The sequence below is a fragment of the Mus caroli genome, unplaced genomic scaffold, assembly GCF_978045245.1.
Source record: "Mus caroli unplaced genomic scaffold, Mus_caroli_1 scaffold_3, whole genome shotgun sequence".
NCBI lineage: Eukaryota > Metazoa > Chordata > Mammalia > Rodentia > Muridae > Mus > Mus caroli.
The window spans coordinates 141874567-141890159 of NW_028227258.1; the positions used below are offsets into that span (position 1 = coordinate 141874567).

The 15593-nt window shown below is 38.1% G+C and overlaps 1 protein-coding gene across 3 annotated transcripts in view; it reads right to left on the reverse strand.

The window, feature by feature from the left end:
• Positions 1–332: 332 nt before the first annotated feature.
• The window catches only part of Hltf (helicase like transcription factor), a 59014-nt gene continuing 43753 nt past the window's right edge, over positions 333–15593 (reverse strand). The window contains exons 19-26 of one of the 3 annotated variants that reach the window (XM_029475292.2): positions 13152–13336; positions 12444–12622; positions 10852–10977; positions 10102–10214; positions 9501–9681; positions 5257–5337; positions 2139–2310; positions 333–1414 (exon numbers count right to left, since the gene is read on the reverse strand). In XM_029475292.2, coding sequence (XP_029331152.1) covers positions 2158–2310; positions 5257–5337; positions 9501–9681; positions 10102–10214; positions 10852–10977; positions 12444–12622; positions 13152–13336 — 1018 coding nt within the window. In that variant the 3' untranslated portion in view covers positions 333–1414; positions 2139–2157. Of the gene's footprint in view, positions 2311–5256; positions 5338–9500; positions 9682–10101; positions 10215–10851; positions 10978–12443; positions 12623–13151; positions 13337–15593 lie in introns of all 3 variants that reach the window. The other 2 variants (XM_021157690.3, XM_029475291.2) reach the window with 2 other exon arrangements.

A 15593-nucleotide genomic window follows, 5' to 3' on the forward strand; every position in this document is an offset into this window, starting at 1 on the left:
GATTATTTCTAAACATTATTTTAAGGGCAAAATCTATAATTTACTATACATGGTTATTATAACTCCCTTTGTTCTTAAAATGAGGAAATTAAATGAAACCCAGTGTTTTATGCCAATTTTTATATAAACTTTAAACATACGCTAAAATCTTAACAAGAATTTCAATAGTTGTACCAAAATTAAATGTGAATGAGTAAATTATAATAACAGTACTTTTTACGTGATTCAATGAAAAATTGTGTAACAAACATTTACAGAAGTGAGATGCTTTTGTTTATGTTAAAGGAAAGGTTAAATAGTTCAAAGGAAAATAGTCACTAAGTGACACCAAAGAAGGTAAATTAGATTTTTATTGATTTTTTTTTAATTTAAAGAACAATCCAGTTGGAAACACAATTTGAAATATAATATTTTCAGTACATTTCTAAGTAGTAAAACAGCAGAACATAACATTCTTCATCCCAGTGGTTTGTTTATATATCTTAGAATTCACTTTTTTTATGAACACCAACTTTGATTATTCTCATGTTTTAAAGCATAGAGAGCTCTGTAGTTTTCTGGACAAGACACACATGGCCTTCACTTTTGAACCTCGGTTTATTTGTAATTAAAATGAGTAAACTGTGTTTGTTTCTTGTTTATTTGGGCCATAACTAGTTTACACTTAATTTCACTGTGTATAGGAACTAAAGAACTCCAATGCCATACATAATGAGACTTGATTTGTATGTGATACTAGTCCTACAAAATCTCCTATGGGCTACTCACCCAAGCAGGCCAATCCCAGTTATTCCACTTTCACTGCTACAGAAAACCTGACCTGAATGCTCCTCTGCCTCGCCTGGCTGCCCGAGCACGGGAGCTGAGAAGATGCTTGCTGGCTATCCTGTCTCCTTGGAGGACTAACAGGCTGGGGAGGATTTTGTGAGGATTCAGAAGGGTATCTATCATCTCTCTTAGTCAAGTAAGACTCTTATAGCATAAATACAATCTCAGTTGTTCTTCAGTCTATACCATAAACCATAAAGCTTTTTCTAGGTCATCTTGTCTCTGGATTCAAAAACAACAACAGAAAAGAAAGCTATTGTTATATACCCTGACTGAGTATTTGTTTTAACTATGAGTCATAGTTCCCAAAAAAGGGTTTAAAAAAATGAAGAGATCAATTAATAAAATTCCAAAATTAAATTCTGATTCTAAACTCACAAAGGCATTTTTAGATTGGGGATTACAATGTCTTTAAGAGTTGAGCTGTGAAGGTAATTTCCATCCTGATTATCACCCCTCTCAGGCTCAGTAGTAAAATGTCTTTCAGAGTTGAGCTGTGAAGGTAATTTCCATCCTGATTATCACCCCTCTCAGGCTCAGTAGTAGTCTTCTGTATTAAACTTATAAAGTTGGACTTCCAAAAGACCTATATAAATAGAGAGCACTTATAAAAATATCTATTCAAATTACATAATATAAGCATTCAAGGCAAACCAGGTAGAACTGGTTCCTTCACCCCTACATACCATTTACACCTTGTGCCTCTATCATCACATTTAAATAATGAAGGCACCACTTCACTAAAATGAACACACAATGCTTTTTTTTTTTCTCTAAATTGTCTCTACATTTGGAAAGTCACATATTTGTTATATCTCAACAAAGAAAAAATTGCAATTAACTTGCCCTCTGAACTTTGGTGTTTTATTCAAGGTTTAGTTATGATTGCAACTATAATTTTTGAACATAAAATCTTTCTTATAGTCTGTATATATTTGTTCATAATTTACAAGGACTGTGGATTCACTGAATCATTACCAAAAGGCTTTGGTGAGTAAGTGGTTAGAAGTAGAAGCTTCAACTGCACTTCAGTGAAGATGTGGGATACACGGGAAATGTAGGAAAATACTCAGCAAGGGAATGCAAACCTGGAGCGCAAAGGGCCCTCTATGCACACGTCTCTCAGGCCGGTTTACAATGGAACTCACTGCTATGTGAAGTATCATAAAAAGAAATTCAGGTATAGAAGAGATGTGTCAGTAACACTACTGTATTAACATAAAATATGCCCCCCCATAAAGTATTCTCTAGATCCCATCCTTAAATATATACTTTTCATCTGTAAGACTTAAGTGTCTGTTCAAACTGACCTTAGAAACACCCCACAAATTATAAGTCAATTAAAGTTCTGATTTCATTGATTTTAGCTTGTTTCATTTCATTGGCGTCTGTTTTCTTAGTGCCAAAGGCTCCAGCTGCCAGGTCTCGCTTCGTGTTCTGTATTTTCAACATATTTTCTTCAACAGAGTCCTTCACAATGAACTTCAAACAGAAGAAAATAAGTTAAAAGTCAAGTTAAAGTAACAGTTAAGAACTTTTCAGCTAAAAAAATGAAGTTTTTTAATGCTCTTAAGAAACCTTTACTAAGAAAATTAGCCTTTTCCTAAACTGCACTAAGGATGGACTAACAACACTGCACACTGAAGTCAGAATGAAAACATGGAGACACAGTGAAACAGTAATATACATACCTTTAAAAGAACTTGTATTTCAGGAGTACCCACATTTCAAAAGTGTACCCACATTTTAAAAGTGACATGATCACTTATACATACATACAGTATTATCAAGAGTCAAATGAAGTTCCCACAAATGACAGTCTATATACATACAAAGGTACATATCAATGAGGCAACAGATAAGTAAGAAACTCTTGATAAAATTCATCATTTCTGGTAAGAATCTTAAAAAGTAATAACAAAGTCCTCACCTAGAAATAAAAGGCACATCCAAATTTTATTCATGATCTCTACTAGAAACTTCTTAGGAAATAATGAAGTATTTCTAGCAAATGCTAAAATATCCTTGTTACTGTAATAACAACAAAAGCTATATTTCAGAACATTACTGAAATACACTTAAAAAACTAGATATACTATTTAATATGTTTCTGTACAAAAACACGTCTTATTCCTAAACATGATAGTTATCAAAGGAATTATAAATTTAATAAATCCTGAGCAATATTCCACAAATGAGATATAATGGCATAGATTCAAATTTCCAATAGCAATAGTGATAACTAATAAAAGTTTCAAAATGAACATTAATTAGAACACTTTATCAGATATCTAAACATACTTTGTAGTCTCTGTCAGTAGAACCTAAGTCAACCTGCAGTACCCATATTTAAAAAGCTAAGCATTGTTCAATATGCTTCTAACAACAGGGCTGGGGAGGTGGGGGCAGGCAAATCTCTAGGATTCACTGGCCAGCCAGCCTCGCTATGTGGTAAGCTCCAGGCCAGCGAAACCCCAACTCAAAAGAAGGTACATGGTTAAAAAATAAAACCAAAGGTACCAGTGCTTGGGTAGCAGCACACAGGCTGTCCTCCAGCCTCCATGTGCACATGCTTGCACACACATACACATAGTTTTTACTGAAGTTACTTTTATTTGTGTGTGTGTGTATGAGAGACAGAGAGAGAGGGGGGGGAGAGGGAGAGAGAGGGAGAGAGGAGAAAGAGAAAGAGAGAGAGAGAGGGGGGAGAGAGGGAGAGAGGAGAGAGAGGAGAAAGGGAGAGAGGAGAGAGAGGGAGAGAGGAGAGGGGGGGAAGGAAAGTGAAGGAGAGGAGAGAGAAGGAGAGAGAGGGAAGAGAGGGAGAGAGGAGAGAGAGGGAGAGAGAGAGGAGAGAAAGGGGGGCGGTCCAGAAGAGGGTGTTAGATGATCCTCTGGAGCGGAAGTTACAGGTGATTGTGAGCTGCCTGACCTGGGTGATGTGAAAAATCATAATTATAAAGTATTATTCTAAGGACAGGAAGACATCAAGGAAAGAGAACAAGGGAACGGACTAGAAATAGACCCACATGCACATTTCTACATATCTACTAGCAGATAGACTATGGACTTTTTAAAGCAAAACAAACTCCAAAAGCATAAAAGGAAGGTGACAGAACAATAACCTCTTAATTTGGGAAAGAAATAAATGTAGAAGCACTTCACAAAACACAGTATCTTCCAGAAGAATCATACAGACTGCCCCTTTTAAAAATGCAAATAAGGCCATAAGTACTAGGACATTAAAACTAATATAAACAAAGACTGCTTTGATATCTTATAAGGTAAAGGGTTCTCATAAGGCTCACTGCTATGTAACTACAGAAAAAAGGCCTTAGAAAAACATATTTAAATAAAAATAGAACACATTTGAAAACATAGAACTTTAAAATCTTCTCTCAGAAAGGTTACAGATAAGAGCTGGGGATAAACCATTTTCAACATATATACAACTAAAATCAAAATGAAAGAAGTCCTTGATACTATAAAACTGTGCTTACACTACAAGCAAAAGCAAAGCAGAAATGAACAAGCAGGTCACAGCAGGAAATACAACCATGAGCAGCAGACACATGAAATATATGTAAGGCCTATGTTTAGGGTAAATGCAGATTAGCGCATTTTCATTCACTTATGGTCACATAAATTTACACCCCTCCATACGCCATAAAGACTGTTTGACTTTTGTCTTACAATGCTAGTGATCAAACTCGAGGCCTTCTATAGGCTCGCAGCTCCCAGCAGAACTACACGGCCTACACTGAAATCAACTTGAAGTTACTCAATATCAATTCCAAGTCTCCAAGTATAGTTTTGTAAATCTACCCAGAGGAATTACTGGTATACGTACACAAAGATGTACTCCTTTCATGACAACACTTTTTATTCCAAAGCTTAAGACTAAGTCATGGTGGATCTGTGTGGAGGTGCTAATGAGGACTAAGACTCACAAACAAAGCAAACAGTGGTTAGAAGTGGCTTGGGGGTAGAGAGCAATGGGGAGTACAAAGGAGAATGAAGTGTAAGTCCAGAAGAGTTCTGTTGGGTATGGCACAGACATTCTGTGATGGATGGTGATGGTGACAGCACACTGTGAATATTCCTAATGTAAATGTATGTGTTCAAAATAATGGCTGAATGGTCTTACCACAGGAAGAAAGTGTTCATCTAAATGGATATAGACAGTGATATGTTTAAGGGAAAGGAATATATTATGAAATAATAAAGCATTACCCCATTTTCTTTAAATTATTTTATATTGAGATATGTACATGAAAAAGAACATATGCTAACTACAGAGGAAAAACAAATCTTTGAAAATGTTTGAAACTACAAAGGAGATAAAGTGAGTTTTACATTTTCTCCATATTCTACTTCAATCGTGTGTTACTTTTAAAAAGCAAACAATCTTAAGTAACTTTTAAAACTCACTTTTGTGATGATCACCTCTTGCTTCTGGCCAAGTCGATGGCACCGGTCAAAGCACTGATCTTCTGCAGCAGGATTCCAGGCCTAACAGAGACATGACTGCATTACTACTGCTCTACTGAGGCATGTCCTCTGCACTAGTCCTTCATCCCAGTGTGTCTGTATGCCTTGTTCTCTAATGAAGCTCAAACACTGGTATTACATATATACCCAGAAGAAGGCTATTTCTCCATTACTACTAAGGCAGCCAGCCTTTTCCCAATATACTGCATTTTACCCACTACAACTGTGGCTGAGAATCTTTTCTAAAATGTTTAAGACCTGTGTGTTTCAAAGCTCAATTTTTTTTAAGATTCTGAAATGTTTGCATAGATCCACAGTCCAAAATCAAACATCCAAAACTTTCTGAAGTTTGTGACAGTACTCAAATAGATCCAAGTTTTAGGGCATCTCAGACAGGTATGTGCAACCTGTGTGCAACTAAAGCCTGACAGGTGTGGCAGGAACAACATAAGACCTGCCAGTTGATCAGAAACCTTGTGGCTTTCTGGTCACAAAATGAAACTGTGCATTCTCTCGGATGGTCTAAATGACCAAACAAAATATGTCATTCTTGGGCCCGCATATGAAAAAGTTTCTCCTCTTTTGGCGAGCATCGGTTTTCTTTATATATTTTTTGCTTTTCCATATTGATGAAATTCAAAACAGTTTCAATAGTAGTCATAAGTCTTAAAGCTGTTTCAGACTTGTTGATACAACCAACAATTTGTTTGCAATCAGCTGGATTTGAAAAAAATGTACTTTAAAAGTACGTACGTTCCGACTTAAGCTCAGAGAACACCCAGCTACAGAGGTCTTCAGTAGCAGCCAAATGGCTTCTATTGTTGTCATCCTTGATCATTTCAATGTTTACACAGTCACGTTAGTAAAGACTTTATGTGTGCAGCTTCTGACATGCTAATGTGTATGAGGAAAGCCCAAGGTGCCCCAAGCAGACACAGTGAACTACAGTCCACTAAGGAATGCTGAGAGTGGAAGAAATAGTCTTCCTCAAAGAGTACCCCAACTGGTTATCCAATACCAAATGGTCAGCCCTGAAAACATACACACAAATGACTTTATACAGGTTGTATTTATGCATTTAGGAATATACACATACACATATACATACATGCTTGTAACTACAGTCCCTGAGCAGGGTACCACAAAAGCCAGTCCCTCCTTCTGCCCCAGCCTCTGGCTGCTGCAGTTCAAAATGGCGGTTCCTGTCAACAATGGTGGCACCCTGTGGCCTCCCTTCCCCCAGCCTGGAACCTGCTTGCTCAAGGGTGGAGCTACGTGCTCATTCGTCCTGCCACGCCTACCTACTGCTGGAACCTGCCTTTGCTGCCTGGAGGCACACAGGTGTTCGTCCTGCTACTGGACCCTGAGTTACTTGGCGGGATATTGGGTTCCCTCCCCCTTCCTTTATAACTGAGTGTCTGGAATTAGTAAAATTGAGCCTTGATCAGAACTTGTTGTCTTGGCTCCATTGTTTCTTCCGCCCCGTCTAGATTCCTCTCTTTTCAGCCTGAACTGCCATTCTCAGTTGAACCGTTTGTGTTGTGGACTGAGGGCAGGCCGCAACAGCACCCCAGCATCTTCTCAGCCTCCAGCCCTCACAGGAGCTGTCCATCGTGGTGCATTGCCTTTCTAGTGTCCGCAGGAACTACGGAGCGGTCCAAGGTGGCAACACCTTTTCTGCCTCAGCCTAGAGCTTTCTGGTGTAAAATGAAGTTATGCATCACTGCAAGAGCTACCCCATAGGAGCTGTCCACTGGCAGTGCCTCCTCTCCAGCCTCACCCCAACCCAGCAGCCCCACAGAGATGGTGCCTCAGCAAAAGCTGGCTGGCTGCAGTGGGGAAGAACTTCCCACACTATGGGCCCAATGAAGAGAAAAGAGGAGGAAAAATAGCCACCAATCTCCGAACAGGAAAACACATCCATCACTGAGGTTCAAGCTCAAGACTTGAAATCCCACCAATACTCACTCTGGAAATCTCTGTCCTGAGAAGCCCTGCACCCAAAGATATCCTAAATAAGCACTGTTCCTTTGTCCAGTTCCCTGCTGTCTGCTCCCGGGAAAAGTGGACAGCATATCCCTGGATTCGTCCCTCAACACCCTGGACCCTCCAATAAATCTGTGTCATGAGATTTCCGAAGCCACGAAGAAACGAAGCAACGGAGGGAAGTGAAAAGAAGGAGCTGGGCTGAGGCCCTTGAGCTCCTCAGCTCAGCTGGGATTGCCTCCCTGCGAGCTGCAATGCCTCTGCTGAGAAGGCTTCCTCTCAGAGCTGTGTGGTTCCTGTCTTCTCAGGATGGCCTTCCACTGGGACACTATCCCACCTCGGAGCTGTGTGCTCCTGGGCATCCTAGTCCCAGGTTACCCTTCCTTCTGAGAAGAAACACTTACAATAACAACAGTTAATAAAAAAGTTCATGATTTTAAAAGAAAGCAGGGTACATGAGGGTTTAGAGGGAGGAAAGGGAAAGATGCAATATTATGATCTCAAAAAACTAAAAAGTTTAAATTGTAAAAAACTATCAAGTGCATTGTTCCTCATGATGGCATACACCTTTAATCCCAGGATCTCTGAGTTCATGTCCCATACAGCAAGCTCCACACTGTCTCAAAATAAAGAAGATTACATTTGCAGGCTGGAGAGATGGCTCAGTGGCTAAAGTACTTGCTGCTCCTTCAGGGGATTAGAATTCAGTTCTCAGCCCCCCATTCAGCCATCTCACAACCACCAGGTAACACCAGCTTCAGGTACCTGAAGCTCTCTGCCTGGATTCCCCAGGTATCTCCTTGCACACTGCAGATACACACACATAAACATAAATAAATCATAAACGTTAAATTTGAAAATTCTTAAAAATGAAAGCAAAAGCTAGAGGTGGCTAAGTGGAATGAGAATTTGCTGTGAAAACATGAAGACCTGGGTTTGAAATCCCCACCACCCACACAGAACCTGGGCATGGTCCCATGTGCTTGTATCAGTGTTGGGGGACAGAGACAAGTGGATTCTAGAAGACAGTTGGCCAGCAAGCCTGGACAAAAGGGCATGTTCCAGGTTCAATTCACAGAGCCTGTCTTGACAGAGTGACATGGAGAGCAACAGAAAAAGACAGCTAGTGTCCTTTCTTACACACTCACTTGTACAGGCACACACATTCACATATACATGTGAGCGTGTACATACACACACCCCAAAACGCACACAACCCACAAACTTGAAAACAGTATTTGGGGGTAAAAAAACCATTTAACACAGCAAGTGCTAGCTGAAAATGGAAATAATTATACCTCATATGCAGATGAGATTTATAACAGTAGTAATGCTTAAGTGTTACTCTCTTCTAAATGCCCCCGAGGTCTAAGAAAAGGAAACTTTTGCTGTTAATTTGCCAATAACTTAAATTGTGTATAGGAGACTGACTTTAGGCTGTATCAGCTGACAGTTTTCTAAAAATTTTATGAATTACTTGTATTTCAGACATTTAAAAATTATGATAGCAGTAGATGAAATCATTTTTTTCTCTTGCCTGTACTTTATCCAAGAAGAATGGTAAGCTGACAATATATATCTAATTTGGATTTCTAACAGAAATCCAAAATATCTCTAGGGCCTCTGTTACACAGCCACATTAAGTGCATGCTGTCAGCCAGGGAAACTTACTTAGAATATGTTCATGGACATCTGAACCTGAATCAACTAGGATGCATGTCTAAAATGTACTCTTTAGGTCTCCTCAGGAACTTCTATGTCTCAAAAGAGAGAGGCTTAAATTTGCATTTAATATTTAGGCAAATTAGAAGAATGACCATGACAAGAGCCAATATCTGATTTATAGTCAGATTCCCAATGCCTTGATCATATAATGCATGGTGATATCTCATTGATTTGCTGCTTATTGAATCTTAAAAGCATTACAATAGGCATCCTTATGTATTCAAAAAGTTGGAATGCACAGAACCGTACTTAAGAACACAGAAGCTGACTAGTGTTACAGATCACTGTGTGACTGTGGGAACATGGTATACTTTTCTGTCTACCAGTTTCCTCATCTGCAAGTAAGGATAATGTTACCTTCTCACAATTAATTGTCACTAAAAGGCGCCTCTCAAACAGGTTTTGTTTCTTTTCCTGTTGTTTTGTTTTGGTTTGTTGTAGTAACATTTTGAAAAATCTATATAAGTACCTACCGGATCCATTAAGAACACTCGAGAAGCTGCGCAGAGATTCAAGCCAACTCCACCTGCTTTTAAGGACAGCAGCATTATCGTCGGAGATCCTGCTTCTGTGTTTTGAAAACGCTGAATTGATTCAACTCTTTTCTTTTGAGCCATGGAACCATCTAAGCGAGTAAACACAAATCCTGAGGCTCTAATGGAAAAAGAAAACAGACAATATACTGTGAGAAATATTAAAAGGTTAACAAATATTCACTCATAATTTATTCCTGAGGTACTAAGGATCAGTCAAACTCAAGGCCTTGTATAAGCTAAGTAAACGGCTTCCAAGTGAATGACACATTCACTCAATAATTCATTTCTCGATAAAGCAAATGCCTACTGAGCATCTGGCCATCTGCCAGGTACTAATTATTTCCTGACTAATTTAGACTTAATTTTAAAATCTTATGTTCAGGAAAAGTTCTGTTGTTACACTGAATATCATATTAAATAGATGAAATGACTAAACCTGATAAAACATTACATTAAGACATTTTTTGGGGGGTGGCTATCACACAACACACATGTACAAAATTCTTCTATATGAAGTAAAAGGGCATGTTAAACTTACTTAAGAGGTGTTTCTATTAAAGACAAGAATGTGGTAAACTGAGAAACAACTAAACTTTTTATGTTGGGGTCCTTTGTCCGTAATTCAATCAAAGCATGCATTAGAGCATTAATCTGAAAAAACGAAAATATTGTATCCATTAGATTCCATCTCAATTAGTATGATAAGTCCAGACACTCTAGTTTTTACCAATTTATTTGCACACACTAATTTTAGTAGGGTTCACATAATGACATCATGCAGGACTCATTGATCAAATCTCCAACAATTCTTTTTTTCTTTCTTTCTTCCTTCCTTTCTTTTCTTTTCTTTTTTTTTTTTGTTTTGTTTGTTTGTTTGTTTGTTTGTTTTTTCGAGACAGGGTTTCTCTGTATAGCCCTGGCTGTCCTGGAACTCACTTTGTAGACCAGACTGGCCTCGAACTCAAAAATCCGCCTGCCTCTGCCACTCGAGTGCTGGGATTAAAGGGGTGCGCCACCACGCCCAACTTCCAACAATTTTTTTATTGAGAAGGTTTTCATATAATTTAACTAAAAGGTAAAAGTAAAAGAAAAAGACTGAAAACAATACCATAATAATTCAAATACCTTTCTTTTACAACTGAAACTCAACACTAAATATAAACAAAATCTGGTACAACTAAAAGAATATGAAATGACAGATTAAAAGCAGAATTGGAATTACTATTTTTATCATGACATTTCCTCATTAAGTATGAAACATTAGAATATTTACGTATGTGGACTTTACCTTTGAGCTGGACGTCCATTCCATACTGGACTCTTTGTCACTGTCACATGCCAGTTCTTCTGGAGGACATTCTAATAGATTATCTCCATGTATCTCATTTCTGCACAAAGGACACTTTGCATGTGGCTATATACCAAAGAACAAAGAATGAGTCACTCATAGAAATATAAATTTACCTACATTTTTTGTCACGTATAGAAAGTTCTACACTTCTTATTTTATTCAGGATTTTTGTCATATTCATTTACTCGGGATCAACCTGTACCTGAACTCCAAACATACAAACATGTCCTCGTGTTGTAAGAGACATGTTTACAACCTGTTGTAAAGGACAGAGCAAAAGAGTATAGTCCTGACTAAATGCAGAAGCTCAGAGCACGGAGTATCTTCTGCTACTAAAGAAAACGTGACAATTTCTCGCCCTTAGCTACAGTACAGTAAAAATACATAGAACATTTCAAAAGAAAAAAACAAAGTCCTTAGTGTAGCGGTTCCCACCTTGTGGATAACAATCCCTTGGGAGCTACATATCAGTTATCCTGCACATCAGATATGTACATTAATATTCATAATAGCAAAAGTGCAGTTATGAAGTAGCTGCAAAATAATTTTGTGGTTGGGGTCACCACAACATGAAGAACTGAATTAAAGGGTTGCAGCGTTAGGAAGGTTCAGAACCAGTGCAGGGTTTGACAAAACTTGTAGTTTATAAAGCTTTTTACAGCGGGAGACATCCATGTCTCTCAAATACTCCAAGTTCATTCAAAGCAGGATCGAATACAGTGAGATTGCATCTTAACTAGACACTCAATATCACTGCAAGAAAAAGATTCTAAAATTCAAACTGCATGAAAAATGTCTATGAAGGAGCACCTCTCACAGGGAAAGGCAAGAGACTGGGAGGAGAGGGGAGATTAGGATAGTGGTTCACAAAGCTCTTTACCTCAGAATCAAGCCTGTAAGTGCAATGTGTGCATTTCCCACACGTAGAGTGTAGAACATTTAAAAAGACTTGGAATTTGCATTAGCCGACAGACTGCTTAACATATCATTCAACTTCAGACTTTTTTCACAGAAGAATCTAGCCCTAGTTTACCCTACTTCACTCAACACAGTAATGAGTTGTATGTGTCAAGCAGATCGCTGAGACACAACTGAGTCAGATTAGGATGATAAGCACAATGCCATCAGATGTTAAACTTAGTTTAAGAAAAGAAAGTAATATATTAATAAGTGCTTTAAATATACTAGACTAAATTAAACATGTTGCGTTTTTACTTTTCAAAAATTATGGCTACTATAAAATTTAAATTCATTGTGTCTCCATTAATATATTTACTTAAACACAAGGATCTGAAATTTAGAACTAGAATTACTGACTAAATAATAATGTTCCCCCAAAGTCGTGCCATTTAATTTATAATAAACACATCACTTACTACAATGATGTGATTATTAACCATAAAAGGTGCATTATCAAATTCAAGTATGGAACACCTTATCATCTCTGGAACGTGGCTGGGTTTTTATTATACCAAAGAAAGGTAGATCACTCCGTCAAACACTGAGTCCATACTGAACAACAAACTTACCTGCTCACTCTGAATGACCTGACAGATACAAGGTTTACAGAACACGTGTGCACAATGGGTTATCACAGGAAATGTTAAGGAATCCAGGCAGATTGCACATTCCTCATCTGAACCAGAGCTCAGAATTATCTTCATCTTCTCTATTAACATCTTTCTCAGCTCTTCAGGCGTGTCACTTCCTAGGAAAAAAAGACACTTCAGAATTAGTTTCAGAACAAACTTGGTAATGTGACTAGAACAATTTATCTTATATAAGAAAATTTTGCTTAATTGTCTTTCATCTTTATTCCAGCATTTGTAGAAAGCATGCCATAAATTTGGAATCCTAAGAAAACCTATGAAGGTACAATAGCCATCTCACTTAAGCACCTCATAAAATAACATCTGCCACACTAGCAGCATACAAGAAATATCCAAAACCAGTTTGGATATTCTTCTACATTGGTATCATACTTCCATTTCATTCATAAAAAATTCTTGGAGCCAGCAAGATGGCTCAGCTATGGACATCTGCCACCACACTTGACAACATGAATTAACATGGTACAGAAAGAACTGACTCTTGCAAGTTATGCTCTGATTTCCCACACATGTATCCATGCAGCCATGATATTCATATACAAACACACAGAATAAAAATATAATTTTAAATAATCTTACAGCAAAGGTATATCAAAGTAATAGATCAAATTCAAGTTGCATAATAACCTGTCTTCCAACTGAAATATTTAGCAAACACAATGGTATGAACTAATCCCATTTCCTTACTGGAGGGGCCACTTGAAGACATTCCGTTTGTAAGAAGATGGGTATGGCAACAAATCTGCCGCAATCTAAGCAGAAGACCCAAGACATCTGCATAGTGTGCAAGGACAGTCCCTTCAGTAAAATACCTAGGGATAAAATGTCAAACATTATGAACATCTCTAAACAAGAACAAAAACAAAAGCAACCTCATCTTTAATGAAACCAAGAAAAAAAGTCACCTAGGAAAATGTCAATATGCATGATCTACAGACCTCATCTGGCTCTTCAAAGTAAGTGGTACATACATACTGAAAGGAAAATTCATATCTCTTCTGTAAAAACAGAAATAGGGTGTATGCATGATGACTTCAATTTTCAATCCAATTTATATATACACACACATACACACATACTCACAAAACACACACACAGTAGGGGGAGTGTTACTGTACAATAATCAATTTTGTAAGTAATTATGTTTCTGATCTCTGTTATATAAAAACCAATAAAACCTAGAAGAATTTACATTATACTGACTCCCATGAATAATAAGAAAATTGAGTATTTCTTCATGACCTGGACCTATATGTGACTCTGGACAAAACAGCTCGTCCAAAAAGAACTCAAAATAGTCAAACATTGAATAACCAGCAAAGAGCAAAGAAGGCAGTGAAGTTAAACTCACCAGAAAGTTACCACAGAAAACATAAAACGTGTGACTGTGAGCACCTCCAGGTAGCTCAGAGTTCTACATCTGCACTGGCAAACAGCAAGAAGAGAGTGCCACACTGGACACACCTCTGAAACCTCAAAGCCCAACCCCAGTGACACACTTCCTCCAACAATACCACACCAATTCCAGTAAGGCCAAACAGTGCCACTTCCTATGAGCCTATGAGGACCATTTTCATTCAGACCACCACACACTAAAACCACTGACAAAACCATATGAAAGGACATAGGACTAAGAAAACAAAAATTAGTTATAAGGGATGATAAATAAATCAATACCAATAAAGAGCAGTGGGAAGACATTTAAAAACACAGAAAGAAAATACAACAACAACGAAAGACAAGAAAAGATTTAAATGGTGCTATATCTTCCAGAAAGTCAACAGGAAGGTCCTGATCAAACTGCTGTACTTCTCTGGGGTATGGATGTGCACGTCAGGCTCCTTGCTATTATTTAAGTATGAAACATTCTCCAATGCTTCATATGCTGAACTCCAGGTCTCCAGCTGCAGCACTGATGCCTGAGGTTCTAGAAACTCTAAGCCTTTGGGGAATAGATGGATCTTGCCCTGACTTGAGCACTTGTTTCCAGTGCTCTCTTGTCTGCCTCTTGTTTATCATAATATTGCTCCGCTCCACTCTGTAGTTTCCACTACCATCGGTTGACACCTCTGGAGCAGAAAGCCAAAATAAAAGCTTTCTCTTTAAGTCCTAAGACAAGAATTGGCATTAGAAAGGCAAAACTGACTAATATTTTTTTTCAAAGAAATACTCAGTGCAGAAGAGAAGAATAATTAATCCAAAAATTACATATCCAATCTGAAACTTCAAGTTGATGATGCAATCAATTCTCCTGGTGAAGAGCACAAATTTTAAAGTCAGACTTGTGTATTTTGTCAATTTAGCTATGCAGACTTGGCCTGCAGCTTAATCCTGCCTGTGCTTCCTCAGCTCTAACAGTTACACAACACCATCTGGGAGGACTACTCATGAAGTTAGTGTGCACAAAGCAATTACAACATGACCTGGATTACTTTGTAAACCTTATATACTACTAGTGACAGTGGCAGTGTATTGGATAGTGAAGAAAGTAAAAAAGTAGGCAACATAATACACACGATAAACTTCCACGTCCTGAAACCCATCTGCTAGAATTCAAGTAACAACTCTGTCTCCTGTGCCTTAGCCTCCTAATCCAAAAAAATAATTAAAACAAAAGAGTGTTCATTGTACTTACTTAATAAGGCACCATTAATGTGCACATTTAAATACTTAGATCAACTATACTCAATCAATGCTTATAAAGTATTAATAAGTCTACTCCCTATTAAAGAGAATACTTTACCAATAACATCCCTGAGAATACAATTCAAACAGACAGCTTCATCGGCACTCTGCATTCCCTCCCTGGCATGGCTACATCTGACTGGCATTCAGCATGTTGGTTTAGGAAACTGCTTGTGGGACCCCACCACATGGCATGCTGACAAGAGGCTTCCCACTGTTTTACCAGCCACGTTAGTATCATTTTGGATAGACCTACTTTTAACTTAATCACTCTCTTAGGTGACTTTACTCAGGCTCATCACTCACAAGTAACAGAAACTTAAAGAGTCAAACGGGGAACACTGAATTCTATACCTGCATCTCCAGCTGGTAAAGTCAATCCTG